This window comes from Urocitellus parryii, chromosome 13 (genome assembly GCF_045843805.1).
Source record: "Urocitellus parryii isolate mUroPar1 chromosome 13, mUroPar1.hap1, whole genome shotgun sequence".
Taxonomy (NCBI): Eukaryota; Metazoa; Chordata; class Mammalia; order Rodentia; family Sciuridae; genus Urocitellus; species Urocitellus parryii.
The window spans coordinates 66,302,948-66,330,229 of NC_135543.1; the positions used below are offsets into that span (position 1 = coordinate 66,302,948).

Below are 27,282 nucleotides of genomic sequence, written 5' to 3' on the forward strand. Positions count from 1 at the left end.
TTAAAAAGAAAAAAAAGAGACTCTTCTAGAATAGGTAGAAAGCGCTTGCTTAAGTTTTAACTGAGAATATTTTGATATGTCTGTTTAGCATTTACTCAACAGTTACCATGGTCTAGGTCCATCACAAATTAGAGTAAAAGGCTTAATTTCCTCCCAAAGGAGTTTCTTGAATCACTTGGAATGTATTTAATAGTTGCATATCTTTGTTAAATGGACGTGTTTAGAATGTGTTCAAAGTTTTTTCATTTCTTAAGTTACCATCTGTTCAGTTGATTTCTGCCACTAGTCCAGAAAACAGATTGGAGAAGGACAGAGGGCTCCTGGACAGGTATGCCTGGGGGAAAAACCTACAGGTATATTCCCAGTCTGATTGTTTAAAAAGTGGACTGAGACACATTTCTAAAGTAGTGTTGGAAGGTATGGGAAGACTTCTCTAGGAAAAAGTTAATCAAAACAAAAATTAAGAAATTAGAGCCTGAGGAAGCCTGCGGACAAGCACTGAACAGACAGGCCACCTGAGTAGATCCCTTCTCCCCAGTTGAACCATTTCTATGACACCATGTGGAGCAGAGACAAGCAGTCTCTTGAATCCTCACTAAATCACATCTGTGAACAAAGTAAATTACTGTTATTGGAATGGCTTGCTATGAAGCAACAGATAAGAAAGTATGTGATTTATCCTGTTGAGTGGTTGTTCCCATTTTCCTTAATGTCTGAAGTCTTTAGGGAGGCTGATACAGGAGGACTGCCAAGTTTGAGGCCAGGCTTAGCAACCCAGAGCCTGACTCAAACTTTAAAAGATGGGCTGGGGACATAGCTCAGTGGTAAAGAACCTCTGGGTTAAATCCCTAGTAACAAACACACACTCACACAAACAAACCTGAAATCTTAGATCCATATGAATCCAGAATGATTCTTTAAGCTACTTAATATATGTATCACATTTATTTAAAAAACATACATACTGAGTATCTACTATGTGCCAGACACAGATCTATATAGTGGGAATATAATGGTTAACAAACCTGATGAAATTCCAACCCTTACAGTTTGTATTTAAGCGAGATATAAATCCAAAAATTATGACAAATATATACACACACACACATACATATATGTACACATGCATATATATGTACACACACATATATACACCTCATGGTTTGATAATAATCCCTTGGAACTGTCTACGGAACACAATTTTGTACAGACCCATTTTAATACAAGGCATATCTGTCTTGAATCCTAGCCAGGTTTGGGTACTTAGTGAGATATTAAACCTGCTTCTGGACTTGGGAATCTGACTCCAGCTCTTGACTAAAATCTTTCAAGATACCTGGTATTTTTCATAAGCTTCTGAATTCTGGGATAGATGGATTTGTCTCTATAAATTGCTCCCTACTTTCTCAAAGCCAGAGACAGGAAAACTGTTCTCTGTCTTCCTTTCCTGGTCTTCACAGAACTCTCATTTCAGTTAGCTCATTATCAGGAAATGAGTATAGGACTCAAAGTTGATATGTCAAATAAAAAGTACAAAATGGAGGTGGATGTTTGTGGTACAATCAGAAACAAATATTTCAAATACTATAACTAACATAAAGATTAACTTGGGAAACACAAGTACAATAAATCATTTATTTAAAAAGGCTTCATGCAAACTTTGCATGAGAAAATGCACACTACTTACTGAGGACGGAGGGCAAAGAGGTTATATACAAGAAGTACTTTAATGGACTTCATTTCTTGAAAGTTCCCTTTAATTTTTTTTTTTTTTCTTTTTTGAGATAGGATCTCAGTGTTGTCAAGACTGGTCTCAAATTGCTAGGCTCAAATGACCTTCACACCTTAGCCTCCCGAGTGCTGGGACTTCAGTTGTACATCATCGTGTCCAGCTCAGTTTAATTTTTTGAAGTAATCACCTAAGAAGAAATATGGAGGAATTCCACAGAAAAAGGTGGCAACCAGAATAATAATCAACAAGCCAGATTTTGAATTTTCTTCCACTTTGAAATTTCTTCTTTGATGTCTAAAACTATTTTCTGGGTCAATTTCCTTCAGTATTGTTCACGTTCAGTAACAAAACCAATGCCAACATTTACTATTTTGATTTCATTTTCCTTTTGGCTTCTTTATGTTTCTTTCGACAATCCTAGAAAAATAATAAAACCAGAAGCCTTAGTTAACAATAAAAACAAATCGTTCTCATGGTGTTCAATAATTATACAGTAAACTTTAGCTTACTGTAGAAACCTATTTTGGAAATGCTCACTGGAATAAATAAGGACTATTTAAACTCTTAGCTGTAGAAGATCAGGGAACTATAATTCAGACTTTAAAAACCCGATTTCCTAGCAGGGTGTGGTGGCAGTCCACCAAGTAATCACAGCTGTTCCGGAGGCGGAGACAGGATGAATGTGAGTTCAAAGCCAGCCTCAGCAATGGCAAGTTGCTAAGCAACTCAGTGAGACCCTATCTCTAAATAAAATACAAAAACAGGGCTGGGGATGTGGCTCAGTGGTCAAGTGCCCCAAAGTTCAATCCTTAGTACCAAAAACAAAAGAAAACAAAAAAATTTTGATTTCCTGTTACTTAATGAAAATGAACCTGGATGAACTCTGGGACCCAACACTTAAATAGCCAGACTTTCTGCCTGTACCAGCTGTGGGATGCATGAACCTCTAAATTCCCTCCAATGAGATAATTCTGAGAGTTTAAATCCTTTTCTCAGTTGTTTGTTTCTAAATTTTCATATCATATTCATAATATTCTCACACTAGGGGAATCTTAACACAAAGAACAGTTATCTATGTTCAGAGACAATGATATGGAGAAACAATTACTCACCATACGTAAGCTATTTGTTCGGGCCTCCCAAGAATTCGTGCTAACATTACTTCCCACGCCACACCAAAACATGTCAGAACCTATTAATGGAAAAACAAGAAACACAGGGCAGCAAATTACTACTGAAATGGACAACATTCTGAAGTTGGCATTATTAAGGTATCTAATTCTAGTTAAGATCTTTTAAAAAAACTTCTATGAAATTTTCAAAAATATATTTTTCTTTCAAAATCAAACATGTAGCATTGCTAGAATAGTGCTGTTGGGAGTTGCCCTGGCTCCAAAGACTAACTTCTCCATACCCCAAGAAGAGCCATCCAATGGTGAGCCCTGCTGGCTCACATGATCCTACTGTCCAATGGTAAGCCCTGCTTGCTCACATAATCCTGCCATCCAATGGTGAGCCCTGCTGCTCACCTGATCCTTACCCACCAATCAGACTAGCCCTGCTGGCTCACCTGATCCTTACCCACCAATCAGACTAGCCCTGCTGGCTCAGGACCAGCAAAGTGCTTCCTTGGGTGGCCGCCCACCACAGAAAACACCCCCCTGGGCGCCTGCTTCAAGTGTGGCAAGGAGGGACATTGGGCCAGGGCATGCCCCGCACCATGCACTCCACATACTCCATGCCCTAAATGTCAACAACAAGGTCATTGGGGCTCTGACTGTCCTAGACCCCAAAGGAGGCCTATGGCCAGGGAACCCTCTGCCCTTCTGGGCATAGCAATCAATTGATGGAGCCTTGGGTCCTTGTCCCCGATCAATAGACAGGAACCCAGGGTGCGGATTCAGGTGAATGGATACAAGGTTGACTTTCTCCTTGACACCAGGCTAACTTCTCAGTCCTGACAGAATTCTGGGGCAAACAGTGCCGTCCACCTCTCCTATTGTCGGGTAGGAGGAAAGACCATCTATCCAAGAAAGACTCCCCTATTACTCTGTTCCATAGACAATTTCCCATTCTCTCAGATGTTCCTAGTTATGCCCCAATGTCCAGTTCCTTTGCTCAGCGAGATATTCTCTCTAAATTCAATACAACAATCAACATCCGGGCTCCTGGCATCAGTCAGGCCCCCTTTTGGAAGAAGACTGGCCATTCTGCTCCACTTGTGAGGCTGACATGAAACACCATACTAACCTGGTGATTGTTTAGGATACCCACACCCCCTCCACCATTTCCTGCCTAGCAGTTAACATTCATCTCAAAGATCCTAACACCTTCCCTAATCAGGATCAATACCCCCTGTCCACAAAAGCTCTTCTGGGCCTACAACCCATTATTTAGGACTTTCTTAGCAAGGAGTACCTCCGTCCTGCTCATTCCCCTTAGAATACTCCCAAACTAGCGGGAGAAAAGCCCAACAGGTCCTACCTACAACTCATCAACACCTCCTTTAGGCCCATACATCCTTTGGTTCCCAACCCATACACCCTGCTGTCTCAGATCCCCCACACTGCCACCCACTTCTTGGTCATAGATTTAAAGGATATCTTTTTGCCTTTAATCTGGACTGTCCCTCCTCAGGGATCTTGATAGTCCACACCTCTTTGGACAAACCTTGGCCTCCGGCCTCCAATCTTTTCACCCCAGTGCCCCAAATCCACCCTCTTGCAATATGATGATTATCGTCCAGCAAATCTCTTTGCCCACCTGCGGGGAGGAAAGCACCCCACCACAGCCTTTAAGGCTATGGTGGCCCTCAGGGACTCCTTCCTTGGGCAGATTCGAAAGTCCTAGTCCTCTCACCTTTAAGACTTGGCCGCTAGACAGACGCTTACCCTTACTCTCTTGCCCTGCCTCTCCCCTCTTTCCGGCCCTGAGAGTATCTGGCCTCTCCAGGAGGGGTCCCGAAAAGCCTTGGCCAAGGTCTCCCATGGGTCTGTCTCCGTCCAGGATGAGAGCTTTGACTGTCAGGATTTGGTGACGACCAATCTCTGCAGCTCAAACCTGCCCTGCATCTCCCTGACCTCTCCTGACCCTTCACCCTCTATGTAAAAACAGGGACAAAGTCTGGGCGTTCTGGGTCAGGATGTCCCCACATTTGCACCAGTGGCCTACCTATCCAACCCCACCGTCAGGGGCTGGCCCCCATGCCTCAGAGCCCTAGCAGCAGCCCATGACCTCCAGAAAGAAGCACTTAAGCTTACCTTTGGCTTCCCGCTAAGGATTTCCTCACTTACAAGGGGCTACAGTGACTTCCTCCTTTCAGAGTTCTATCCCTCCTTGTCTCAGTCCTTGAAACCCTGCATCCCTCCTCCCATCTTCTCCCTCACAAGATCCTGTCCACAAATGCCTGGAGGTATTAGACACGATTTTACCCTGCCCTACCACCATTTCTGAGGGACCCCTGCCCTCTTCAGACCTCGTCTGGTTCAGAGTCTCACTACTTTCCTTCACTCCTTTTTCACCCTTTCCCCATGCCATAAGACCCTCCTACAACAGATCACTTCCACTTGTCATATCTGCCAGAGAACCAATACCAACACCAATATCCATTAAAACCTAAACCTTTCCCTTCTCATCAGGCCCGTGGTCATACCCCGGCTGCAGACTGGCAGATTGATTTCACCAACATGCCACGAATAAAAAACATAAAATATCTTCTTGTATTAGTAGATACTTTTTCGGGATGGGTTGAAGCCTCTCCGACTTCTAACAAGCAGGCCTCTACAGTAGTTGGTCTGTTGCTTACTCACAGAATCCCCCATTTTGGGATGCCCACTTCTAACCAATCAGACAATGGCCCAGAATTCACCTCGCAGATAACTCAGGGACTGGCTCACGTGCTATCACTCCCTTGGCATTTTCATTGCCCTTACCGCCACCAGGCTTCCGGAAAGGTTGAAAGGACCAATCGGTCCCTTAAAGAGACCCTCACACCAAGCTCACCATGAATTAAGATTGGACTGGGTAAAGGTGCTCCCTTTGGCTTTATTGTGCATTAGAGCCTTGCCAAAGAAGCCTTCTAATCTCTCACCTTTCGAAGTCATGTATGACCTTCCTCTCGTTCCTCCCGGATTGCTTATAGAACCCCTACCCATCTCCGAAACCTATGCCCTGCCCCTCCTCTTCCATCTACACTCTGAACTCTGGTGCTATCAAGACTGGCTCCTTCCTGACCTCAGTCTCTTTCAAAACCCTACCTCCTAACACCTGGTCAACTTGTTTACTATTGCCCACTGGGAGAAAAACCCCCCTCTAAAACCAAAATGGGAGAGTCCTGCTCAGGTGATTATGTGCACTCCCTTAGCAGCCAAACTCAAACTACCTAATAACCAGCTTACCCTGTGGATTCATATTTCCAGGCTTAAGCCCAGCACTCCTACATCTTCATCAGAAGAGCCAACAATTGTCACCTGTCATTAAGTACTCTTGTCAATGCTCCGCCTCATTTCTGGCCCCTCTTGGGTCCTCTCTTCTCCCTATGTCTGAAGATTCAAGGCAAGTGACCCTAAGGGCCCCCTCCAGCCAGATCCCACCCCCCACTTGCTTGAATCTGGCTGGTAGTGGGACCGTTGTGTGTTGTCCTTCTGACAAACTACGTAGGTGTCCAGAGCATGGTAACCCCCTGAATAAGTGTGATCATGAGAGAGCACTTTACCAGTTGCTTTCTGGGCCTAAGGAGGAACATGTGTGTTTTGTTTACCCTCCCAGTTTTGTAAGAATTTCAAGTATCAGTATTTAAAGTTGAGGTGTTTCACATAAAACCTGGATAGATCTGACTGCTCTCAAAGGGAAATATGGTAACAATGGGCCACCGTCCTCCCTTGGCTGCCTTCGAGAAAGGCAAAGAGAGAAGCAAGCTGGTACACCCTAGTAGGAGAAAGCTTGAAGAGCAGCCTTAATAGAGAGGGGAGGGAGCTGGATTGACTAGGAATGAAGAGTGGAATTGAGGGTGTTAGGCGCAGGACAGGCTGGTCTGCAGGGCATGCCAAACAAAGTTAGTTGCAGTTTGACCTGGCTTCTCAAACCCTGTCTGGTTCTTTATCACCTGTTTGCTTTAAGCCCAAACGCCCAAGCTCCTGCTCAAGGTCGAACACTTAACCCCCCCTTGGGCCAACACGGCAGCTTGCAGACCCAGAGACCCCATTAGATTTGGGCTATAAAAACTCCCTGTGCCTGTTCCTTCCCCCATCATAAAGTTCATTCAGACTCAAGTGAGTAAAATTTCTAATCAAGCTTTTAACCAGCTTCTCCTCAGGAATTACCAACTCCTGGCTACTGATGGTACCTCCAATCGAGACCTATGCCGAATGGACTGACGTCATCATGGATCTGTGGTGGCATGGAACCTTTGTTGATACCTGTCTTCTCTGCCCTCCTGTGGGGGCTCCTTACTTCCCTCCTCTCTTTCTCCCACACCACCCCATTTCAGCAGGAGGCAGCCAGAATGAGTCGACACCCACTCTCATTTAATAACAAAGAGGGGGGAATGTTGGGAGTTGCCACGGCTCCAAAGACTAACTTCTCCATCCCCCAAGAAAAGCCATCCAATGGTGAGCCCTGCTGGCTCAAATGATCCTGCAATCCAATGGTGAGCCCTGCTGGCTCACATGATCCTTACCCACCAATCAGACTAGCCCTGCTGGCTCACCTGATCCTTACCCAATCAGACTAGCCCTGCTGGCTCACCTGATCCTTACCCACCAATCAAAAAGCACCCCATGCCAACTGTCAGACCACCCCCGGCTCTATAAATTTGCAGAGCTGTTCCTCAAGAAACGGGCATTTTTTCCTGATGGCAAGCCTTGAACGTTCTTTCAATTACTGTTCACATGTCTTTTACTGTAACATAACTTTGTTTCTGTTTGTGCCTAGGCTTTAAGAAGTAAGGAGTTCGCCATCAGCTTTTGAGTTTTTATGTGGACTTTTAGGGTACTAAAACCTTGATTTTGTTTGTTTGTTTTTTTTTTTAATGTTGACAGACTGGCAAGTTCCTATAACAAAACAAGCCCTTATGGATGATAACGAATGAGCAAGGAACATGGACACCGAGGAGCCCTCAGTTCTGAGAGCTTTACAAGTCAACTCGCATCAGTCTACTACAGAAGGCCAGAATCTCTAGATGCCAGTTATCATACAAGAGTGTGTGATCAGAGCTATACTATATCACTTAACAGAAAAAAGGACTTACCATGAAGTCTTTCATCATTCCTAGAGAAAAAAAAAAATCTAGTGGTCCCTTTTTCAGGTACTGATGCTTCTCTGAAAAGGGGAGGGAGAAAAAGACAGGTGTTGGTTAGTTTACTTTTGAATATTTAAGAGGAAATATTTACATTGAAAATATAAACTATTTCTTAAATATAGCTGCTTTGTTTTCCTCATTTTGCCTTGAGTTAAAATGACCCTGCCCCTTCTCCATTCAAAATTCTCTTCTAACTAAAGCTTTGATAATGAGGACTTACATACAAATTCTACCTTTCCACTCTGGTTGTTGTTGATGCTGTCACTCCCACCATCGCAACACTGTTTGCCAGTGTTCCCTTTGGGAAGGCACCCAGACAACCTCAGGATCCAGTAACTTTACCATCAGGCTCAATTCCTTGGGTGTGTGTATGTGTGTACATGTGTATATTTTATATATGCATGTATATGCACATGTATATACACACACACGTGTGTGTGTGTGTGTGTGTGTGTGTATATATATATATATATATTTTTTTTTTTTTTAAGTTATTAGTTCAACCTGCCCATTAATGGTCATCTGTTTTTTTGTTGTTGTTGTTTTTTTCCTGTTTTGTGGTGCGCTCATTTACTGAGCTATAGCTTTGGGCGTATTTTATCTCCCTCCCAATTCTATGGAAATCTCAAGAAAAAGGAATCACACTCCCCACTATAAAAAGGCATATCGAAGAAGCTGAGAAAAGAAAATAAAGTTGTCCTACAAAGAGAAGCCTAGATACTTAACAAAATACTTCTAGCATGTCTAACTCAGATTTTCACAAATCACAAAGTATACCCGTATACAAACAAAATGCTTACCCAGGGCTGGACTTTCTGTGATCCGTTTCTTCAGTAACATCTTCTTCTTCTGAACTGCTGCTGTCTTGGAAATGAGGGTTTCCCTTCCAGATAGTCTTCCCAGATTTCACTGCTTCAACTTTATAAGTCTCTATATGGTTATGAAAATAAAAGGTGATGGCACAAATGAGCAACTAAGATACATAAAAGGAGTGGGGTATAGCCTAGTGGTAGAGTGTGCCTGGGTTTAACCCCCAGTATCTATCTATCTCTTGTATAAATACATATATGTATATATATATATATATATATATATATTTAACATTATATACATATATATTTAACATTTGCATCAACTCTACTCAACACTCAACAGTTTAGGGCTAACCATAATGCTCAAATGAACAAGACAAGAACATAAAATAAGTGGAGCACATCATGTCTTATTTATAATTTTTGAAATACTTTTGGAGTTATCACAGAGCTGACATTTGACATATATTTGCTCAACACATGTATACTATTTTATGTGCCAATATTTAAAGTAGAATCACTGCAGTTAGTTGTGCCTGTATTCTTCTGGATAGGTCATGCTTTTTTATAGTGAATATTCTGAAAACTTCAACACGATTATCTTAAAATTAGGAAAAGAACAGTCTCCTAAAGAACAGTTTATTTTCACCTGGGGTTTTAGAGATAAATCTCCCAAAGTAGGGTGGAAAAAAAAAAGAGAAAAACAACAACTAAAAACTGGTGTTTATTCTTCTTTCTTTTAGGTTCTGAAAATTGTCAAAAATAAACTTAGAAATAATTGGCATACTGATATATTGATGACATAGCTCATTTGTATTAAACCAAGGTTACCTATTTCTTTCTCCTGTCATATGCAACATTAATTCTCCACGACTCATGCATTTCCAACTGCATTTGAGACATGGAGTTAATTAAATGATTTACTTTACTTCTTGACAACTTCATATGTAGAAGAAGGGATGTGGTACATTATTCCCTGGCTTCATATGACATATTTCCTCCCTTCATATGACAGCTGACTACAAGTTTGCTCGCTTAAATGCAAAAATAGTTTCTTTCACGTCTCAGGAGCATCACAATTATGGTCACGCAGCACTGAATCTCAGATAATTGTAAATCCACTAAACTTAAGGGAGACTCAATCAATTAAGTTTAATCTGCTTGAAATGAAAAAGTGAGGGGGGAAAACGGAAAATACCTTCCTTTACATCTTTAACGTCTGAATCAAAGAAGGAGAACATGAACCCGCTGGGCTGCTCAGTCCCACTTGTCAGAGCTGTAGCATTATCAATTTCCTCGGTTTTATCTCCACCACAGTCCAGGTTCCAGGCTGTCCCTTCGTCCTTTTCACTGGTATCTTTTGTATTTTGGAATATTTCTTTCAAATTCGTAGCAATGTTGTAATACATTTCCTTAGACACCTCAGGTAGCTTCTCCGCTTCCTCCCTTTTCTTTTTCCGCTTTGCTTTACTACAATGACATATACAGGTACATATGTTACAAAGAAAAAAGTTTTGGAAAGTTTCTAATAATCAGAAAAGGTAAACTCCTAGGATAACTTTAATTTCATCCTTTTAACAACTAAAAATATCCAAAGTATCTTGACCAATAAGCACAAAAAATGCAAATATTTAGCATGAATCATATTCTCCTTTTATCCTCTAAACCATGTTTCCAAAATTATACTTAAACTGTTACCTGTAAATAGAGAAATCATTTAGCCTCAGTGGGCCTGTTTCCATGTCTTTGAAATGAACCTGTTATATCAAATGACTTCTCAGATCATTTTAAGTTCCAAAATTCTGTGAGTTTTAAGAAAGTGATGGGTCATCAATTAATTATCATTCAGTTTTAGAAGTGAAACATAAATGTGCTTAGTCTCTTGAAATCAGATTTTTATGTTGTCATAAATTTGTTCTGCAGTTAGGGATGAATATGCTTTTCTCTTTGATCTTATATAGAAAGTTACATGGTCATTTTCAATATTGAGTTTTCAGCTAATGAAAAGATTAAAATCCTTTTTCCTAGATTAGTCCACTCCATGTATAAGACCAGGCAAGAAGTTCTTAATGTATTACTTAAAATTGAACAGGATGTCCTAAATAACCATTTTAATGGTGAAGGTCATCTCAAAGAAAGAAACTGTTTATACTTCATAAAATAAACCACTTGGCTAGGTTTTAAGATGGATGTATCTCCTATGAAACTGAGCTCTAAAAAAGAGCATCACATGAATAGCTTCAGGCCATTTTGATTGAACCATCACGTGGTGGCTTTAAAACTGGTCTCAAATTCCTTGATACTTTTTTCAAGAGGTAGAAGGCAATTTCCTCATTCCTTGGGCATGGACTTGACTTAGTGATCTGTTCACAAAGAAAAGAAGGCAGATGTGGTACTATGTGACTTCTGAGACAAGGATATAGCAAAAGCCTAAAGGATCTTAAAGAAACCATTATTAGGAACCACATGGCCTTGAGGAAGTTGCAGGTAAGGAATTGCAGAAAAGCATGATAAATGATATTGAAAATTGGAGGAAAGTGGATCCCTATTACATGATGGTCAAAAGTTCAGCAACATTACCTGTATTACTGTAGAAAATAGAAAATGTACCCAATTAACCAGATGATCTAGCTGATCTAGCTAAGGAGACACCCAGAAAAGCTGAAGGCTTTTTTTTTTGGACGGGGTCTTCTTGATGCTTAGAATAAAATGTGAGAGAAGTAAACCTAAAGGGAATATATTTTTCTTTCATAGGCACCAAGATATCATGATTTTAAAGATTCCTCATCTCCAGAAGGCAAATGACATAAAATTTAATAAGTGGTTTCTAAGCAAAAATCAAATCTATGCCACCCAGGAAAACATGATCTAAAGCAGGAGTAGCAAACTATGGCCCCTGGGCCAAATCTAGGCTGCTGCCCCTTCACATTAATATTTTTTACAGTTTGAAATGACCAGGGAGATAAGGGTGATTTTATGACATGTAAGTTATATAAAAGGCAAATTGTAGTGTCTGTTAATGGTTTTATTGGAAAGCATCTCCCTGTTTTTCTGATACAAGGGTAAAGGGCAGGGCTGGGGATGTGGCTCAAGCGGTAGCACGCTCGCCTGGCATGCGTGCGACCCGGGTTCGATCCTCAGCACCACATACCAACAAAGATGTTGTGTCTGCCGAGAACCAAAAAATAAATATTAAAAATTCTCTCTCTCTCTCTCTCTCTCTCTCTCCTCTCTCACTCTCTCTTAAAAAATAAATTAAAAAAAATGTTAAAAAAAAAAAAAAAAAAGGTAAAGGGCAGTTGTCCTAACAGAGGCTTGCAAAATCTAACATATCTACTATCTGACTCTTTAAGGAATAATTTATAGACCACCCTTTAAAAATGAAAAAGTCAGGCTGGGGATATAGCTTAGTTGTAGAATGCTTGCCTCGCATGCACAAGGCCCTGTGCTCAATCCCCAGCACCACACACACACACAAAAAAAAAAAAAAAAAAAAAAAAAAAGAAAGAAAGAAAGAAAGAAGAAGTGTGCTGGGTGGGTGGGGTGGCACAAGCCTGTAATCCCAGCAGCTTGGGAGGCTAATACAGGAGGATTGCAAGTTCAAGACCAGTCTTAGCAATTTAGGGAGGCCATAAGCAACTTGGCAAGACACTGTCTCGAAATAAAAAGGTCTGGGGATGTGGCTCAGGGGTTAAAAGCCCTTGGGTTCAATTTCTAGTACCAGAAATAAATAGATAAATCTTTTGTTAATGCTTTAGATAGAGCTAAGAAAATTCAACTGCTCAAACAACAGGGTGTTTATGGAGCTTGAAAGCATTAGAGCTAAGCAGTTTCAGAAGCTACCTAAGGTAAAAAGTAGCTTAATTTACCTTTCTTTTGGTTTATCATCTTTTTTTCTTTCATAAGTGGCATGATCATGCCTTGTTGGATCATAACGAATGATGTCCCTATGTTAAAAAAAACAAAAGCATGGAAGAGAGAAATCAATCAGAACACTAATACAAAAAATTAATAGCAAATTATAATTCAACATGAAGCATACCAATGTTAGCCAAAATGAAGCTAATGGTATGAAAGAAGACAAATTAGGACCTTGTTAGAAACAATATTTTAAAATTACGAAATTTTGAGTTTCCCTGGATCTTGTTTTAATCTTAAGAATTATTTTAAACATCCTAAAATAAATACAGATAAAATGACATACTATGTGGAATTTGCATTAAATACTTCACTGAGTATGGCAGATTAAACAAATGTATAGAAGAGAAAACTGGTTATGTTTTGGTGACTGTCAAAGTTGGATGATGGAATTACATGGGTTTGATGACACCAATCTGTCTAAATTACATGTTTGAAGTGAATCACTGGGTCAAAATAAGAATATTTCTAAGAATCTGATACAAATTGTCAACATATCCTCACAGGAAATTAAAAATTAGCCATCTGGGTTGGGGATGGTAGTTTCGTGGTAAAGGGATTGCCTAGTGATCTCAAGCACTACCCAAAAATTAATAGATTAAGACATAACTTTAAATTGTGATCAAGAAGGCATTTATGGCAAAGGAAAATACATTGGAATAGGCTAGAATATAAAGCATACTTAAATTTCTTAGCAGCTACTGATCCTTTGCTTGTAGGATTGTTCAAGCTGATGTGCAAAACACTTTGTGCAACATTTAAGGCTTTCTTTTTTTCTGCAGCAAGCTCTTCTTCCTCAGCAGTTTTCTTTTCATTTACCTCTTTAAGGAAAAAAAATAATTATTATATCTTGATAAACAGCTTGAGAAATCTCAATCATCAAAAGCTTTACCAATCACCATAATATGTCTGAAGCACACTGAGATAAAAAGTTGACACATTCTGCTAACCTTTCTACCTACAAGACCCTCATGGTACAACAAACCCAGAAGTTGCATCACCAGCAAACAAAATGTTCTATTTTTATTTGTGATTATAAAAATGAAATCTGGACTTCAGTGGCAATTCTAAATTTTTAAATTTTTGCAGTGCTGGAGATTGAATTTATGGCTTTATGAACATTAAACAGTGCTCCACCACTGAGCTATAGTATCCCTGGTCCTTTTTAATTTTATTCTGAGTCAGGATCTAATTTGCTGATGCTGGCCTCATATATGTGATTCTCTGACTTCAGCTTGCTGAAGAGCTGGTATTATAGGAATGTACCACTGTGCCCAGCAGAAGCCTGAAATTTTCAAGGCAAAGATCAAAAAATGTAATATGGTAAGATACTAACACAAAAGTGATTATAGACCCTTTGATTTCTTTTAACATTCTAAAAATGTGATCTTGATTACATTTAGGTCTAAAATTTATAAGAACAGTAAAAGATAGTTATTTTAGTGACTGTTAGTGTGACAGATTAAAATGGACAGTTATTCAGTCTTTGATTCAGTAAAAAAGTATAGCAGGAAGAAAGCTCTATTTCTCATACACATGAGGCATCACTGAACACTGTCAGCTGCTACCCTCAACTACCAGAAATGGACACAGAGAACAGAGTCAAATACCGAGTTTGGATAACAGAAACATGAAAGGAGTCTAAGCCTTTAAGACCCTACATAGATAATATGCTTCATTGGCCACAAAGGTAAAAAAATTTCAAAAAGGATGATCAACATTAACAAGGGGAGCAGGCCAGCTGAGGAGGGTGCTACCTGGAAAAGTGTCACTGGACAGGAAGTTGTTCCACAAAAGTGGAAGAACTCAAGAAAGTAACCTCTACCGTCACAGCTATGTAATTTCTGAACATGGGCTCTTCTCAAGATTCTATTCATTCTTGTGCTTTCAATACAGGATTGTACAAAGATCCGAAAGTCAAATGTTGGTTTGGAAGCAAGTTGGTGTGAACCCTGAAGAATTTATTCATAAGCCCCATTGAACCTTGGTTTCCCAAAATGTATAGTGTTGATAATAATCACTTTAAAGCACTGATAGGATCAAACAATAATAGACTATTTGAGAAATGGGGTGACAGGAAGTACAAGTTGTGAGATTAAGATGCACATTAGGTTAGTTAACTCAGGAAGGAGAATAAAACAAGACAAGGAAGATAAGGACAGAGGTTCTGAGGCTGAGGTTATTCACAGTGGTCGTGTAGATCAGGTCTTTAAAAGGATGAGAATAGATAGTCTTCTAGATAATGTGTTGAAACACTGCTATGAAAAATGGCACAGGAAGTAGGATCAACATGCTTCTAAAAGCCCTGTTCCTCTTAGATTTATCCAGGTAAAGATCAATTTGGCATTTACTTTTAGATTTACCAAGTAAGGATAAATTCCATAGAATGGCATTCCATGATCCTATGCTTTTTAAAAAACAGATACCTGGTATGCACACCAGAGGAAGACGAAGACTCTTTATTAGAAAGAGTCAAGTTGGACTTAATTATCTTCCAAGGCCAACCCCAAACCTGAGGCACTACAAATACAATTCCCAAGGAAGGGCCTTGGCCACCTTCTCTCATGCCAGGAATAGGATGTAGGAATATGTTATCTTTGGTGAATGCTTTCTACTCCTGTCCTATTTGTCAGCTTCAAGGAATAAAATTTTACAGAATAAAAATGTACAAAAAACTTAAGAAATATTAAGTTAACTTGACAAAACATTTAATTAGAAACTCAATTCAATGTCTTGGTGTGTAGAGTTTCTTCAGGTTAAACAAAGGAGGTATGCTGGATGACTTCTCTACATCAGGACTATTGGGACAATGAAGCATTTACCTTCCTGTTCCTCTTCACTGTCACTCTCCAGAAATCGAGAGTCCAAGCGGAACCTGTCATCATTGCCAAAGTGCGATTGTAAATCCAGGAGCTAAACAGACAAGAACACACAATTGATAACCATGTTCCCAAGACATTGCTTCTAAACAGGACTTCAGGTGCACTTCCCCACACTCTGAAATTCACATTGTTAACATTTGCACAACCTCACCTGCCCAATCAGAGAATTAGAGAGGATTTGCTTCCTATTTCCCAATGATGAAATATGTGTCAAAGTCTGCTGCATTTATCTGAAGTTTAATATTGAAAACCAAGATATGCTACACATTTTTCTGTTTTTAGTGTTCACTAACCTTCTGTCCAGCTTTGCCCTCAAATTGAAGTTTAATTTTGAACCTGTCAATGTCATCCTCTGAATCAAGTTCCTCATCATCACTGCTGCCAAACAGCTGCCCGGAGGCTTTACCCACAGATTCCTGTTATATAGAGAAAACAGAAATGTTTAGTAACTGAGGCAATCAGCATCTCCTTTACAATGTAATCTTCTGCCCACATTAAAAAACAAACAAACAATGAAAACAACCCAGATGCATCTACCAGGATGCATCAGACAGAAACTCCTGACTCAGGAATCTCTAACTGAACTCCAGTATCATTAATCCCAAGGCTCTCTGATGCTACCTGGATTTGGGGGGCAGTTACTGCATGCAAGAACATCTTCTGTAGTCTTTCACTGATAGTGATGTGACTTTGCAGATGATGTGGAGAACACAGAGAGGTTCATGTGTGAGAAAATCATTATGACCCCACTCATCTGAGTGTGTGGAGGCCTGGGCAGGCCTGAGTTTCACTGCAGCTCCCAGAACTTTGTGCTGAACTGGAAGTTGTGTGGAAGACTTGGAATGCAATAGACAGATGGATCTGCCAAGCAGATAAATGTCCACAAGGATGTATGGAACATCTTACTTTCACCAGCTCCTCTCCTGGACGGCTTTGCTCCTGAGTGTTTGTCTCTTCTGTTTCATCTTCACTGTCAGAACCAAAGATGATGTGTGTTGGCTTATCCTCTGGACGACCATCCTGGGGAGGCCATCAGAAGCATCACATTTTAAGACAACAGAAACTCACACTAACCAAGTCCTAATCCATCATCTCTTTCTCCTGCCACATCTCCTTCCTGTCCTTTTTTTTATCTAGTGAATGCCACTCTCATCTGCTATTTGCCTGAGATAGAAACTTAGAACTCCTTTCTCTCCATATCCAATGACCACCAACTCCTATCAACTAGACCTTCTTGGAATCGTTAAATCTATGCCCACCATTGGTGCCCTGGTTCTGGTCCCCAACCTTCCAAAGGATTTCCTTATCTCCAGAATTGACCCATTCTATTTGTTTTTGTCATGTCCTGAAGGATCTCTGCCAAACAGAGGTTCACAAACTTTTTCTGTAAAGGTCCAGAAAGTAGATATTTTAGAATCTGCAGGCCACATATAGTCTCTGTCCTATATTCAATAACCACTCTTAGCTTAAAGGCTATACATAACAGGACCATGGTCTGGATGGCCTGAGAGCCATAGTTTGCCAAATCTTTTCCAAATATACAACTGATCTTCAATTCCCTGCTAAAATTCTTTAGCCTTAGGAGTGAAGTTCAACCTCTGCAGCCTCTATATTTCTTGCCACCTCTATATATCTGTAAATCATAGTCTGAGTGAAAATATTCACTGTTGTAAAATGTGCTTCCTTTTCCTGGAACATCTTTCCTCTCCCTTCCTGGTCTTTTACCTCTGCCTAATTCCCACTTAACTGTTCACATTTCTCAAAGGTTCATTACAATAAATCTTAGCAAGTCTTGGCAAGCTACAAATCACTTTGTAATCACTATGTGAAATTTAAAAATAAAGAAAATTTTAGGGATTTTTGTTGTTGTTGCTGGGGATTGAATCCAGGGCCCCATGCTAGGAAAGCACTGAGCTATATCCCCGGCCCTGAAGAAAACTTCAAATAAATTTAAAATGTTTTAGGTAAATACTAATATTTAATTTCAATACCTTAGGAATACGCTAAATTTTTAGGGTGATACAAGTTTCTAACTTAAGGACAAAAAAACATGAAAAGTGGTGAATGCCAAGAAGACAAAGAGCTCTTAGGAGGCACACCTACCTGCATAGGAAGGAAAAGCTGAACTTCCAGAGTGTTGTTATTAAATGCATAGATTGAAAATACACTCACCTGGGGCTGGGATTGTGGCTCAGTGGTAGAGCATTTGCACTGCATGTGTGAGGCACTGGGTTTGATTCCCAGCACCACATTAAAAACAAAGAAAATAAAGGTATTGTGTCTATTTACAACTAAAAAAACATAAAAAGGAAAAAAAAAAAAAAAGACAATACACTCACCAAATTGGCTAGGGCATCGTGGACCAGTTTCTTCTTCACTTCTTTTGCTTTCTGCCTTGCTTCCAAGGCTGCCAAACGTCTCTGATTGTCTTCAGCATACTTATTCTTACCAGTCGCACTTGCTGAACTACTAACAGAAAGTGAGAAATCTGCTGTGCTTTCCTGAGCATCTTTTCTGGAAGAGAGGGTTGGCAATTTCTCAAGAGAAGTGAGGCTGCTTGAATCAGAACCCTCTTCCTCAGAAGCTTCGTCTGTCTTTTTGGTACCATGGCAACTGTCTTTATCAATGCCTATTTTGTGCATCTTTGCACTAAGACTTAAGGATTTTTTACCTTTTAATGGCATCAGACTAGAAATAGAATCTATAGCTCCCTTTTTTGAACTGCTAGGGGAAACTACCTTGTGATATTGGGTCTCAAAACTGAACTGTCTTTTTTGAGGTGGAGTGTGATTTGGGCTATTTATTGTCTTGGCACATTGCTGTGAAGTCAGTTTGCTTGATGAACCATTAAGACGTAGGGACTCATTTTCAATGGAAATGCTACTGGAATCCTCCAGTTTTAAGGAACTCTGATCTTCATTTATATTGTTAGAGTCCACACTCTCTTTCAAGGTTTTTTTCACTGATTCCTTTCCATAGAGATAGCCTACACCCCTGAATGCCTGGAATTTGGGCTTTAAGTTGTTTTCCTTTGGTTTCTGCTTGTCACAGGTTTTCTCTTCCTCTAAAAGGGAAGCCACAATTTCCTCAGGATGAATGCACTGTCGGCTTCGGCCAAGGGCACGGGGTGTCTTGGGTCTCTTGGAGGCTCTGTCAAACTTGGTTTCTGGGCCATCGCTCTCAGAATCTTCTGGTACCACCAGATCACTGCCAGCCAACTGTTCCAAATCAGCTAAAGTGAGATTCACACGGGGACAGTTTTTCATGATGGCGTTATACTCCTCATCTCCTTCACTGTCTTCATCATCACTGCTGCTGGAGTCAGATGAAGATTTATGACTTAGAGGCTTCACTCCATTACTGACAGCTGACTCTTTCTTGTTTTCTCTTTTTTGTATTTTATTACAATGATTGAAAATCTCTTTCTTTTTCAAAGTTTTGTTGTGCATAGGTTTTTCTGTTTGTGAAATCTCTGCACTATTTTTGACCTTACTAATGTTTTGTTTCATTGCAATGATTTCATCTGTATCTCCTGAATCATATTCATGGTCACTTCCCATAATTCTGTCACTAACACAGTGAGAGATGTTTTTAACTCCTAGCCCTGCTAAAGAATGAAATTTGTGAACATCTGATTTGAAATCATCTCTTACAACTTCAAAAAGATCATTTTCAGATTCATTTATTGAGGACCATTTACTTCTCTGTAAGTTTTCCTCTTCTGCAATCAGCATTCTTAATTCATCCTCAGAATCAATATCATCATCAGACATGCTATTTCTCTTCCTGGCAGTTTCCAAACCAAAAGTCTGAAAAGGTACATTTTGAAGTTTTTGAGAACCAGAATTAGGTACAGGGGATGATTTGGGAATAACAGAAGCGCAAGGCATTTTCTGGGTTGATGTGCTATTATTCTCTGTTTCGAGATTGGTCCTTGGACTCACAGTGGAACCCTTGCACTTTTGTACTTTTATAGTCTTCTTGGGAGGGCCATGAAAGTCAGAGAACTCTCCTCGACGTTTCTTACTCATAGGGTCATTACCTCCTTCCAATTCCCAAGTGAGGCTAGTTATAGGAGTGGTATTTGTAAAATCTTCTCCTATCTTCTTTAGGTTGTGGCAGTATTTTGACGGATCATATTTCATGATGTTACCCAGAGTCAAGGAACAAAGCAAAAGCACTAGGTGTTAGGGACATCTATGTGAAACAAAAAGAATATTGTTTAATCTCAAGCACATTGTTTATTTTATCTTGCTCTCAGTTTCTTATCAAACAAAACAGGGACTCCACAGTAAATTTTCATGATCTATGAAATGAAGCCTTCTAAAACATTTCCAGAGTTAAAACCAAGTACCACCATTATCAGTTGGCAAATTACTTGAACTTTATAGATACTACAGCAAATCCAGACAATATAAACACACCTTCTACAAAGAATCCCATGACATCAGTTCTTCAAGGTCTCCACGTGATCAAACTGAATAGGCACAGAATTTGCCTACTGTTTTTCCACTGACCATTCTCCTGCCAGTCTACATTTTTCTTTTTCTCTTTCTTTTTCTTTTTTTTGGTAGTACTGAGGATTGAACCCAGAGGTACTCTACGACTAGGCTACATCCCCATCTCTTTTTCACTTTTCATTTTGAGACAGGGTCTCAAAAGTTGCCAAGACTGGCCTTGAATATGCGATCCTCCTGCCTTAGCCTTCTGAGTAGCTAGGATTATAGATGTGGGCCACTGTACCCAGTTCTCTATACTTATATCTATAATTTTCCTCTAAGACTACTTTCTACCACTTTACTATTAACTCAAGACCTACCTCAATTCTCCTTAAGCCTTCTTTAACAATAGGCCCTTTTCCTCTTACTGTTCTATAACTCCTTTTGCAATGATCGTGAACCCATATGCAATAAGATGTATAATCTGATAAATAAAACTTCTCTTTCGGCATTCATCATTCATATTACTTAATTATATAAAATCTCATGACATTCTCTTATTATTATCTAATTATCTTGTCTTCAAAATGGGAACATACAAACTATTAAATAAACACTGAAGATTTACTAATAGAGGCAGTAATAATGTAAATGTGTTTTGCAAGTATTCATCACTCTAGTAAATAACAGTCATTCTGAGAAGCAAATCACAAAGGATATTTTACGTTTATGTTGATTCTTCAGGTGAAGAACAGGTAAGACTCTTCCAAACTTACTTACAACCCAATTCTAAAAAAAATAATAATAATAAGTGTTATAATATGTGTCACAAATTAAAAATTAATAAAGAAACAATAAATAAATATAATTTTTAAAAAGTTGAATTTATAGTGAATCATTATTATTGTTGGGTTTAGTTTTCTAATAACGAAACAAGAATTCTCAAAGAGAAAATCTACAAAAGGAAAAAAAAAGAAAGAAAATTTGGAGCAGATATCAAATCCAAACATACGATGGAGATTATTATATAAAAAACACTAGGGCTGGGGTTGTGGCTCAGCAGTAGAGTGCTCGCTTAGCCCATGCAAGGCCCTGAGTTGGATCCTCAGCACCACATAAAAATAAATAAATAAAATAAAGGTATTGTGTCCAACTATAACTGGAAAATATATATTTAAAAAAATAAAATAGAAAAAAAGAAAAGAAAAAACATTAGCTACTAAAAAGCCAAACATGGAAGCTGCCTATACTTCTTACTACCTGTCCTTTAGGAGACAGCTTTTATCTGTTTCTGCTTTTTATTTCTCTAAAATGATGGGGAACTATGCTAACTTAAGAGTCATACATGTATCTTAAGAATTAGAACACGTGATCTATGTTAATTTCTTTATAGCAAGGGGAAAAATGCTATTGGCTTAAGACATGACATACAAAAATAACATGGTCTCAGGTGTTCGGTTCCTGGGTTGGTTCAGGCTATCAGAAGAGACTCACTTTGTGCCCTGGTACTTCTGTTCCTGGCACAGCTTTCATTTGGAAATCTATCCCTCCCATCTTTTCCGACACATTGGTATTGCCTGTTGTTGATTTTTCTTTTTTTGATTTCACTTCTTCTCTCTCTTGGGCCAATCTGGGTCAAAGGGAAAATATAAATAAAACAGGTAAAATAATCACTCATTCGAAATGGTTATTTTCCTTCAAGTGAACTCAAATGAGCATTCTAAACATCTCATAGCATTAAAAACCAAAATAAAACAAAAAACTTTGTTGATAGTATAATGACCTTTATTATTTTCTAAACATAGATTTTCATTATAGAAAAAATAAAAAACATGGAAAAATGAAGAAAACCAAATATGTTCCTCATCTCATATCCTATGGTTTAAATTTTATCTGTTTTGTTCTAAATATAAATATATACATTTAAAAGTGTAATATAAATAATCCTATAGGTATTGTTGGGTAATCTTTTTTCTATCATTATACATTTTTTGAAAACACCACTGTTATTGCCCTACTATACACATTGCATAAATCTGTTTTATTTACCAGTCCCCTGCTGTAGGCAACTGAGCAGTGGAGGGCTGAGCATGGAGGCTTCTTTCCTCCTGACCACCCTCTCTAGTCAGCCTCCCAGCCTCTGCCATTCACTCCAACGCCTGTGCTCCAATCCAGCAGATATCTCAGTTCCCGTTCATGCAAGACCAAGACGTGGATCACAAACTTGCTCAATTTTCCCCTTTCAACTTATAAATCCTGGACACTTTTCATATCCTCTCTCTCTCCACTCTCCCCTGTGAGGAAGAGGTGTTTTTAGAGCCCAATTTGTTAAGTCTTGCTGGTTTCTATCTTCCTAATAAAGAGAATGCCATCCTGACCTTCCAATTCACCTCACTCAGGTGTGGACAACTGCTCTGATCAATGCTCAGTGGCCTCTTTGTTTCTAGTCTATCTCTTTATGTTCTACCACCCAGATGTGTTCCTTGGGCCTATCTGTACATATAGTTCAGGGCAGCAGCACCATGTGCTCTCCCTGCTCAGCACAGAGTCCCAGGCCTACGTGGTAGTACCTAAGTGATGCAGAATGAACGAAAAGTACATGACTACCCTGTTCATAGTCAGAGGCCCCCAGATGAAGAACAAAATCTAATACTTACCTTTCTGTAAGAGCAGTCCCTCAAAACATGCCTCCAGTAAGCTGTTTGCTGCTTGTTTTAGACTGTATCTTTTCTTGTCTAGAATAATCTTATTAACTCTCCTAGTCACTCCATTAGTATATTCTTAAAAATGTTTCCTATTGAAGAGTTCCCAAGCTAATACAGTCTTTTCTTCCTGAAAAATCACCTTTATACTTTTAAAAATGTCAATGGTTGTTAAACTATCTTATTCTTAAATTACCTGCATAAATACTCTTATTTGGGTATCTCCTATTACTTTTATATTTTAGTATGATGCTAGCATTAGCAGTGAAAAATCCATGTCTATTAAAATTTAAATGTACATAACACTGAGACTCAGCAACTCTACTTTTTGTCATAAATCCCAGAGAAACACTTGTGCACATGCAGGAGACATCCTCAAGGAGTACCTATAATCATGAAAAAGTGCAAACACTCTGTTTTGGTTAGTCAGCTTTTTCATTGCTATGACTGAAAGACTTGATAAGAACAATTAGAGGAGGAAAAGTTTATTTTGGAGCTCATGGTTTCAATGGTCTCACTCCATTGAAGGCTGGCTCCATTGTTTGGGGGCTCAGGGTAAGGCAGAATATCATGGTGGAAGAGTGTGGTTGAGGAAAGCAGTTGGGAACATGGTATCACGAAGCAGAGAGAGAATTTTCCTTGCCAGGGACATCTCCAGTGAGCTACCTTCTCCAGCCATACCTTACCTGCCTTCAGTTACCATTCAGTTTATCCCTATTAAGAGATTAACTCACTGGGTGAGGGCTTTTATAACCCAATCATTTCACCTCTAAACCTGAGCACTGTCTCACATGTGACACCTCATATCTAAACTATAACACACTCTAAATGTCCATCAGTCGGAAGGACCAACTACACTGCAGCACAGCCATGTTCTGTACTAACTGGTATTAGGAAAAAAGGGGAGGCTATATTGCCACAGAAGGTTATGTGAAAAGAGAAAATAAGTGTGTGTGTACACATACACTTTTTTTTTTGTACCAGGGATTGAACCCAGGGGCACCTAACCATTGAACACACTCCAGTCCTTTTTATTTTTTGAGACAGGGTCTCACTAAGTTCCTTAGGGCCTCACTAAGTTGCTAAAGTTGGCTTTGAACTTTCTACCAAGCCACTAGGATTACAGGCATGTGCCACAGCACTTAGATACATAAATATCTTAACATATACACATGTAAATGCATGGAATTCTTTTTTAATGGGGTCTGGGCTAAGGAGAGTCAGAGTTGAGAGGAATTTCAGATATATATATTTTTTACTAATATATATTTACTAATATAAATTTACTAGTACTATATTGCTTGATAATTTCAAATAAATTAAGTGAATATATAAAACCAATAAATGATATTGGGTTTAGGGATGGGGATGTAGCTCTGTGACAGTGCTTGCCTAAGATGGGCAAGATTCTGGATTCAATCCTCATACTGCAAAAACTAAAAAAAAAATAAAAATTTTGAAAATAAAGAAATGGGGTTTAAATTTATATGGAAAAAACTTACCTGTGCAAAAAGCTTTCTTTTGCTAGCTGAATTTGTAGTGTTCCACCTTTCCATTTTGTTTTATTTAAAACAGACATACCTAAAAGGTAAAGAATTACTACCCAAGTACATAGCAATTCAAAAATGTAATGCTTTCTTTTTAGTAATTTAGTACCAAGAAAAGTAGACTTGTTAAAAGAAACACACACACAAACACACACACACAAAAAGAAAATGTGACCTAGAGACAGGAAGCCTAGGCTTCCATCTATCCTGACCACTTACCAGAAATTTCCTTTTACTTCCTATCTCAACGTTACCAAGAGACTAGAATAAGGAAACATGTAAACTGTAAAGCAAAATTTGTTTGAAATTTGTTTATAAACTAATGTCAGGAACCTCTAGTGAATAACTGACATTTACTATTTCCTTGTTATTTTCTAACTATGAAAGTGGTAAGTGGTCAGGGTGAAAAGAGGACATCTGAGAATCCTGGGAGCACCTTTTACTTATTACCTCATACCAATTATCAACGTGTAACACACAAATAACTGCAAGTGTCTGAACTGTTAGTACTGTTATAACACAGTAGCCAGTTTTTCTAAACATCTGCTACCAGCTTTATAACAACCATCAACAGAATTTTATATGTTAGGCACCATACTAAGCATAAATTTAGTTTAACCATCACAGGAATATTATAAGGCATTATATTTTTCATTCACTAGAAAAGCAAACTGGGGCTTAGAAGTTCAAATAATTTGCCACAGATCAAATTAGCAGAGCTAATGTGTTCTTAAACACAAGTTTTCCTATCTGTCACACAACTTCCTCCCTGAATAATATTTTGGCAAACAAAACTATAAGACTGATAGCCTTCTTCCTCTATCATATGTTCCTTTTACTCACTTTTCAGTGTCTTTGACTTTTTGACCCCTAAGTAACTAGAATTCATTACTGTATCAGCAGTATTATGGATTCTTGCCCTCTCCTTCCTCTTTGACAGTCAGTATTCACCCTCAGTATTCAGTTTACTAAATCATATCAAGAGATACCATAGTATCTTACAACTGTATATTCTAATGCCCCCTCCTCAGAATATTTAATGACAAAGATTAGCTACCCAAGAAATGAATAGAGAAGTGTGACAGAGAGATTTCTAGCAGGCACTTTCTGTGAAATTTTGGCCCCTTCAAAATTATTTGAGAATACCAGTTTTTGAGCAAACTCATTACCATTGTGCTACTACAGGTCTGCTGACATAAATGGAATTGACCTAATCAGCAGAAATGTAGAATACCAGAATCCTCTTAATCATAGTTGTTCTTTTGTATGACTTAGAAGTGTCTGTTGAGGTTTAGATTTAGAACCAAAGTTACTTCAAATTACACAGTGATGCCAACAAGCAGACAATATAAAAAATAATGACCATCTTACATTTTTTCAGATCTGCTTCTGCTACTTTGATGTTAATATATGCAAAGATTTTCTGTGGGTTTCCTAAGAAAATAAAAATAAGTTTATTTTAAATATTATCCAGAGAATAATGTGAAAATTAACTTTCTAAGTTTAAAAGATCAGTTTTTAGAAACTTATTATTTCAAAGACAAATGTTGTTTTTCATTGGATACAAAGATTGAACTTTTCTAAGCATCATCATCAAAATATTCCAAAACAAAATGAATAAGGAAAAGAAAATTAAGTGACCAGATAAGGAAACATCTGGATCATATATTAGTGATACTCTACATAATAGAACATTTAACAGATTTAGAATGTTAATTCTCAAAACTGGATGTTAAGACCTTTCTGATATCATGTTTTAGAATTTTTCTGATTTCAGCAATTGTGAACAAGTTTCATATCACATATAATACCTCCAGGGCATTACATATCATTTTCAGTGTTCAGAGCTAATATTTACTGCTGGGGTTGCTTTATCTTGTAATATTTAACCCATGTCTGCCTGTAACCATCCAGTGAAGGATTATAAATTTACCTTGGTCATCTTTCCGTGTGATGATCTCCACATCAGAAACTTCTCCAAATCTGCTGAACTGATTTTGTAGATCTGTCTCCGAAATGGCCTGGCCAAGGCCACCCACAAAAAGGCGCTTGGTTTCTTTGTTGGCTTTCATGAAGGTTGGGCATACACTTGGTATGTTCTAGTGGGAAAAGTAATTTTCTGTATATGGAGAAGTTCTTTCCCATAGTTCTCCTCAAACATAACTCCTTCTCCCCTGAGCCTACATGCCAAATTGGTCTTCTGGATGCATGCTTCACTTCCTATTGTATCTCTCTGGAGATTCTGCTCAAGGACTACATACCAATTCTTCCTGAATGCATTTGGAACAGCACCTGCACACTTACACAATCACAGGAACACACATAATATTCCTTTTAAATGACCACAACTATTATATACTGTCTCTTTTCATTTACTTGTTTACTTATTTTTCGGTGTTCTTTTTTCCTTCCTTCATACATTCTTTTTGTCACTTTAACCAAGGCTGACAAATGTAGGATGCGGCAGTTCATATGCTAAGGGAGGAAAGTCACATCTCCATCCTGAAGCTCCACACCCACAAGAGGAGTAAACCAATACTGCAATTACAATATTATGCACAATAAAAGTGCTGCAAAGTGCTGTTCAGGCACGAAGACTTGCTTTTTTACTATGTGTCTATATGGTGCATAGCAGTTTGCATGTATTCCATTTCTCACACGAGCAGAATCCACTTTCCCAATGCTATAAAGAAAATCAGTGATGAAGCCAGAATTATAATGCAGGTCTAATTTCCAATCCCGGAATTGTTAACACTATACTAACGGAATTGTTGGATTACCGGGGATTCAGGAAAACTTTTCTAGAGGTGCTTGAGGTTTGACATCCATCATCAGATCCCTCATCTCCTTTAGCTCTCTTCGGGCGCTAAGCTCCCATCCTGCTCTTCTTCAAGAGCTGACATACTCCTCCGCATGGGAGATCACAGAAGAGCTCCTGAAGCCCAAGGCATG

The 27,282-nt window shown here is 38.8% G+C and overlaps 1 protein-coding gene across 2 annotated transcripts; it reads right to left on the reverse strand.

Moving 5' to 3' along the window:
- Positions 1–1,030: 1,030 nt before the first annotated feature.
- Nol8 (nucleolar protein 8) lies at positions 1,031–26,424 on the reverse strand. 2 transcript variants are annotated; one of them, XM_026406918.2, is made up of 16 exons: positions 26,264–26,424; positions 25,702–25,764; positions 24,286–24,364; positions 21,576–21,711; positions 20,802–20,870; positions 17,982–19,790; positions 16,549–16,662; positions 15,936–16,058; positions 15,583–15,673; positions 13,443–13,581; positions 12,712–12,789; positions 10,041–10,312; positions 8,831–8,960; positions 7,980–8,050; positions 2,845–2,924; positions 1,031–2,149 (listed from the first exon to the last, which is right to left on the reverse strand). In XM_026406918.2, the coding sequence occupies exons 1-16, from the start codon at positions 26,400–26,402 to the stop codon at positions 2,099–2,101; spliced, it is 3,444 nt and encodes a 1,147-aa protein (XP_026262703.2). In that variant the 5' UTR covers positions 26,403–26,424; the 3' UTR covers positions 1,031–2,098. The 2 variants fall into 2 exon arrangements, with proteins under 2 accessions (XP_026262703.2, XP_077648347.1); XM_077792221.1 differs by lacking the exons at positions 1,031–2,149; positions 2,845–2,924; positions 20,802–20,870; ... (2 more) ...; positions 25,702–25,764; positions 26,264–26,424 and adding an exon at positions 6,137–6,273 and having other exon boundaries at positions 17,982–19,789.
- Between the last annotated feature and the right edge of the window lie 858 nt (positions 26,425–27,282).

What these genes read in the sequence shown, in the direction of transcription:
- Nol8 (XM_026406918.2), bottom strand. Translation starts at nt 26,402, where the DNA reads ATGAAAGCCAACAAAGAAACCAAGCGCCTTTTTGTGGGTGGCCTTGGC. An exon ending in AGGGCAAAGCTGGACAGAAG is followed by an intron (nt 15,674 to 15,935) that starts GTTAGTGAACAC and finishes TTGTCTGTTTAG; the next exon opens with CTCCTGGATTTACAATCGCA. An exon ending in GATGATAAACCAAAAGAAAG is followed by an intron (nt 10,313 to 12,711) that starts GTAAATTAAGCT and finishes ATGTCATTGTAG; the next exon opens with TAAAGCAAAGCGGAAAAAGA.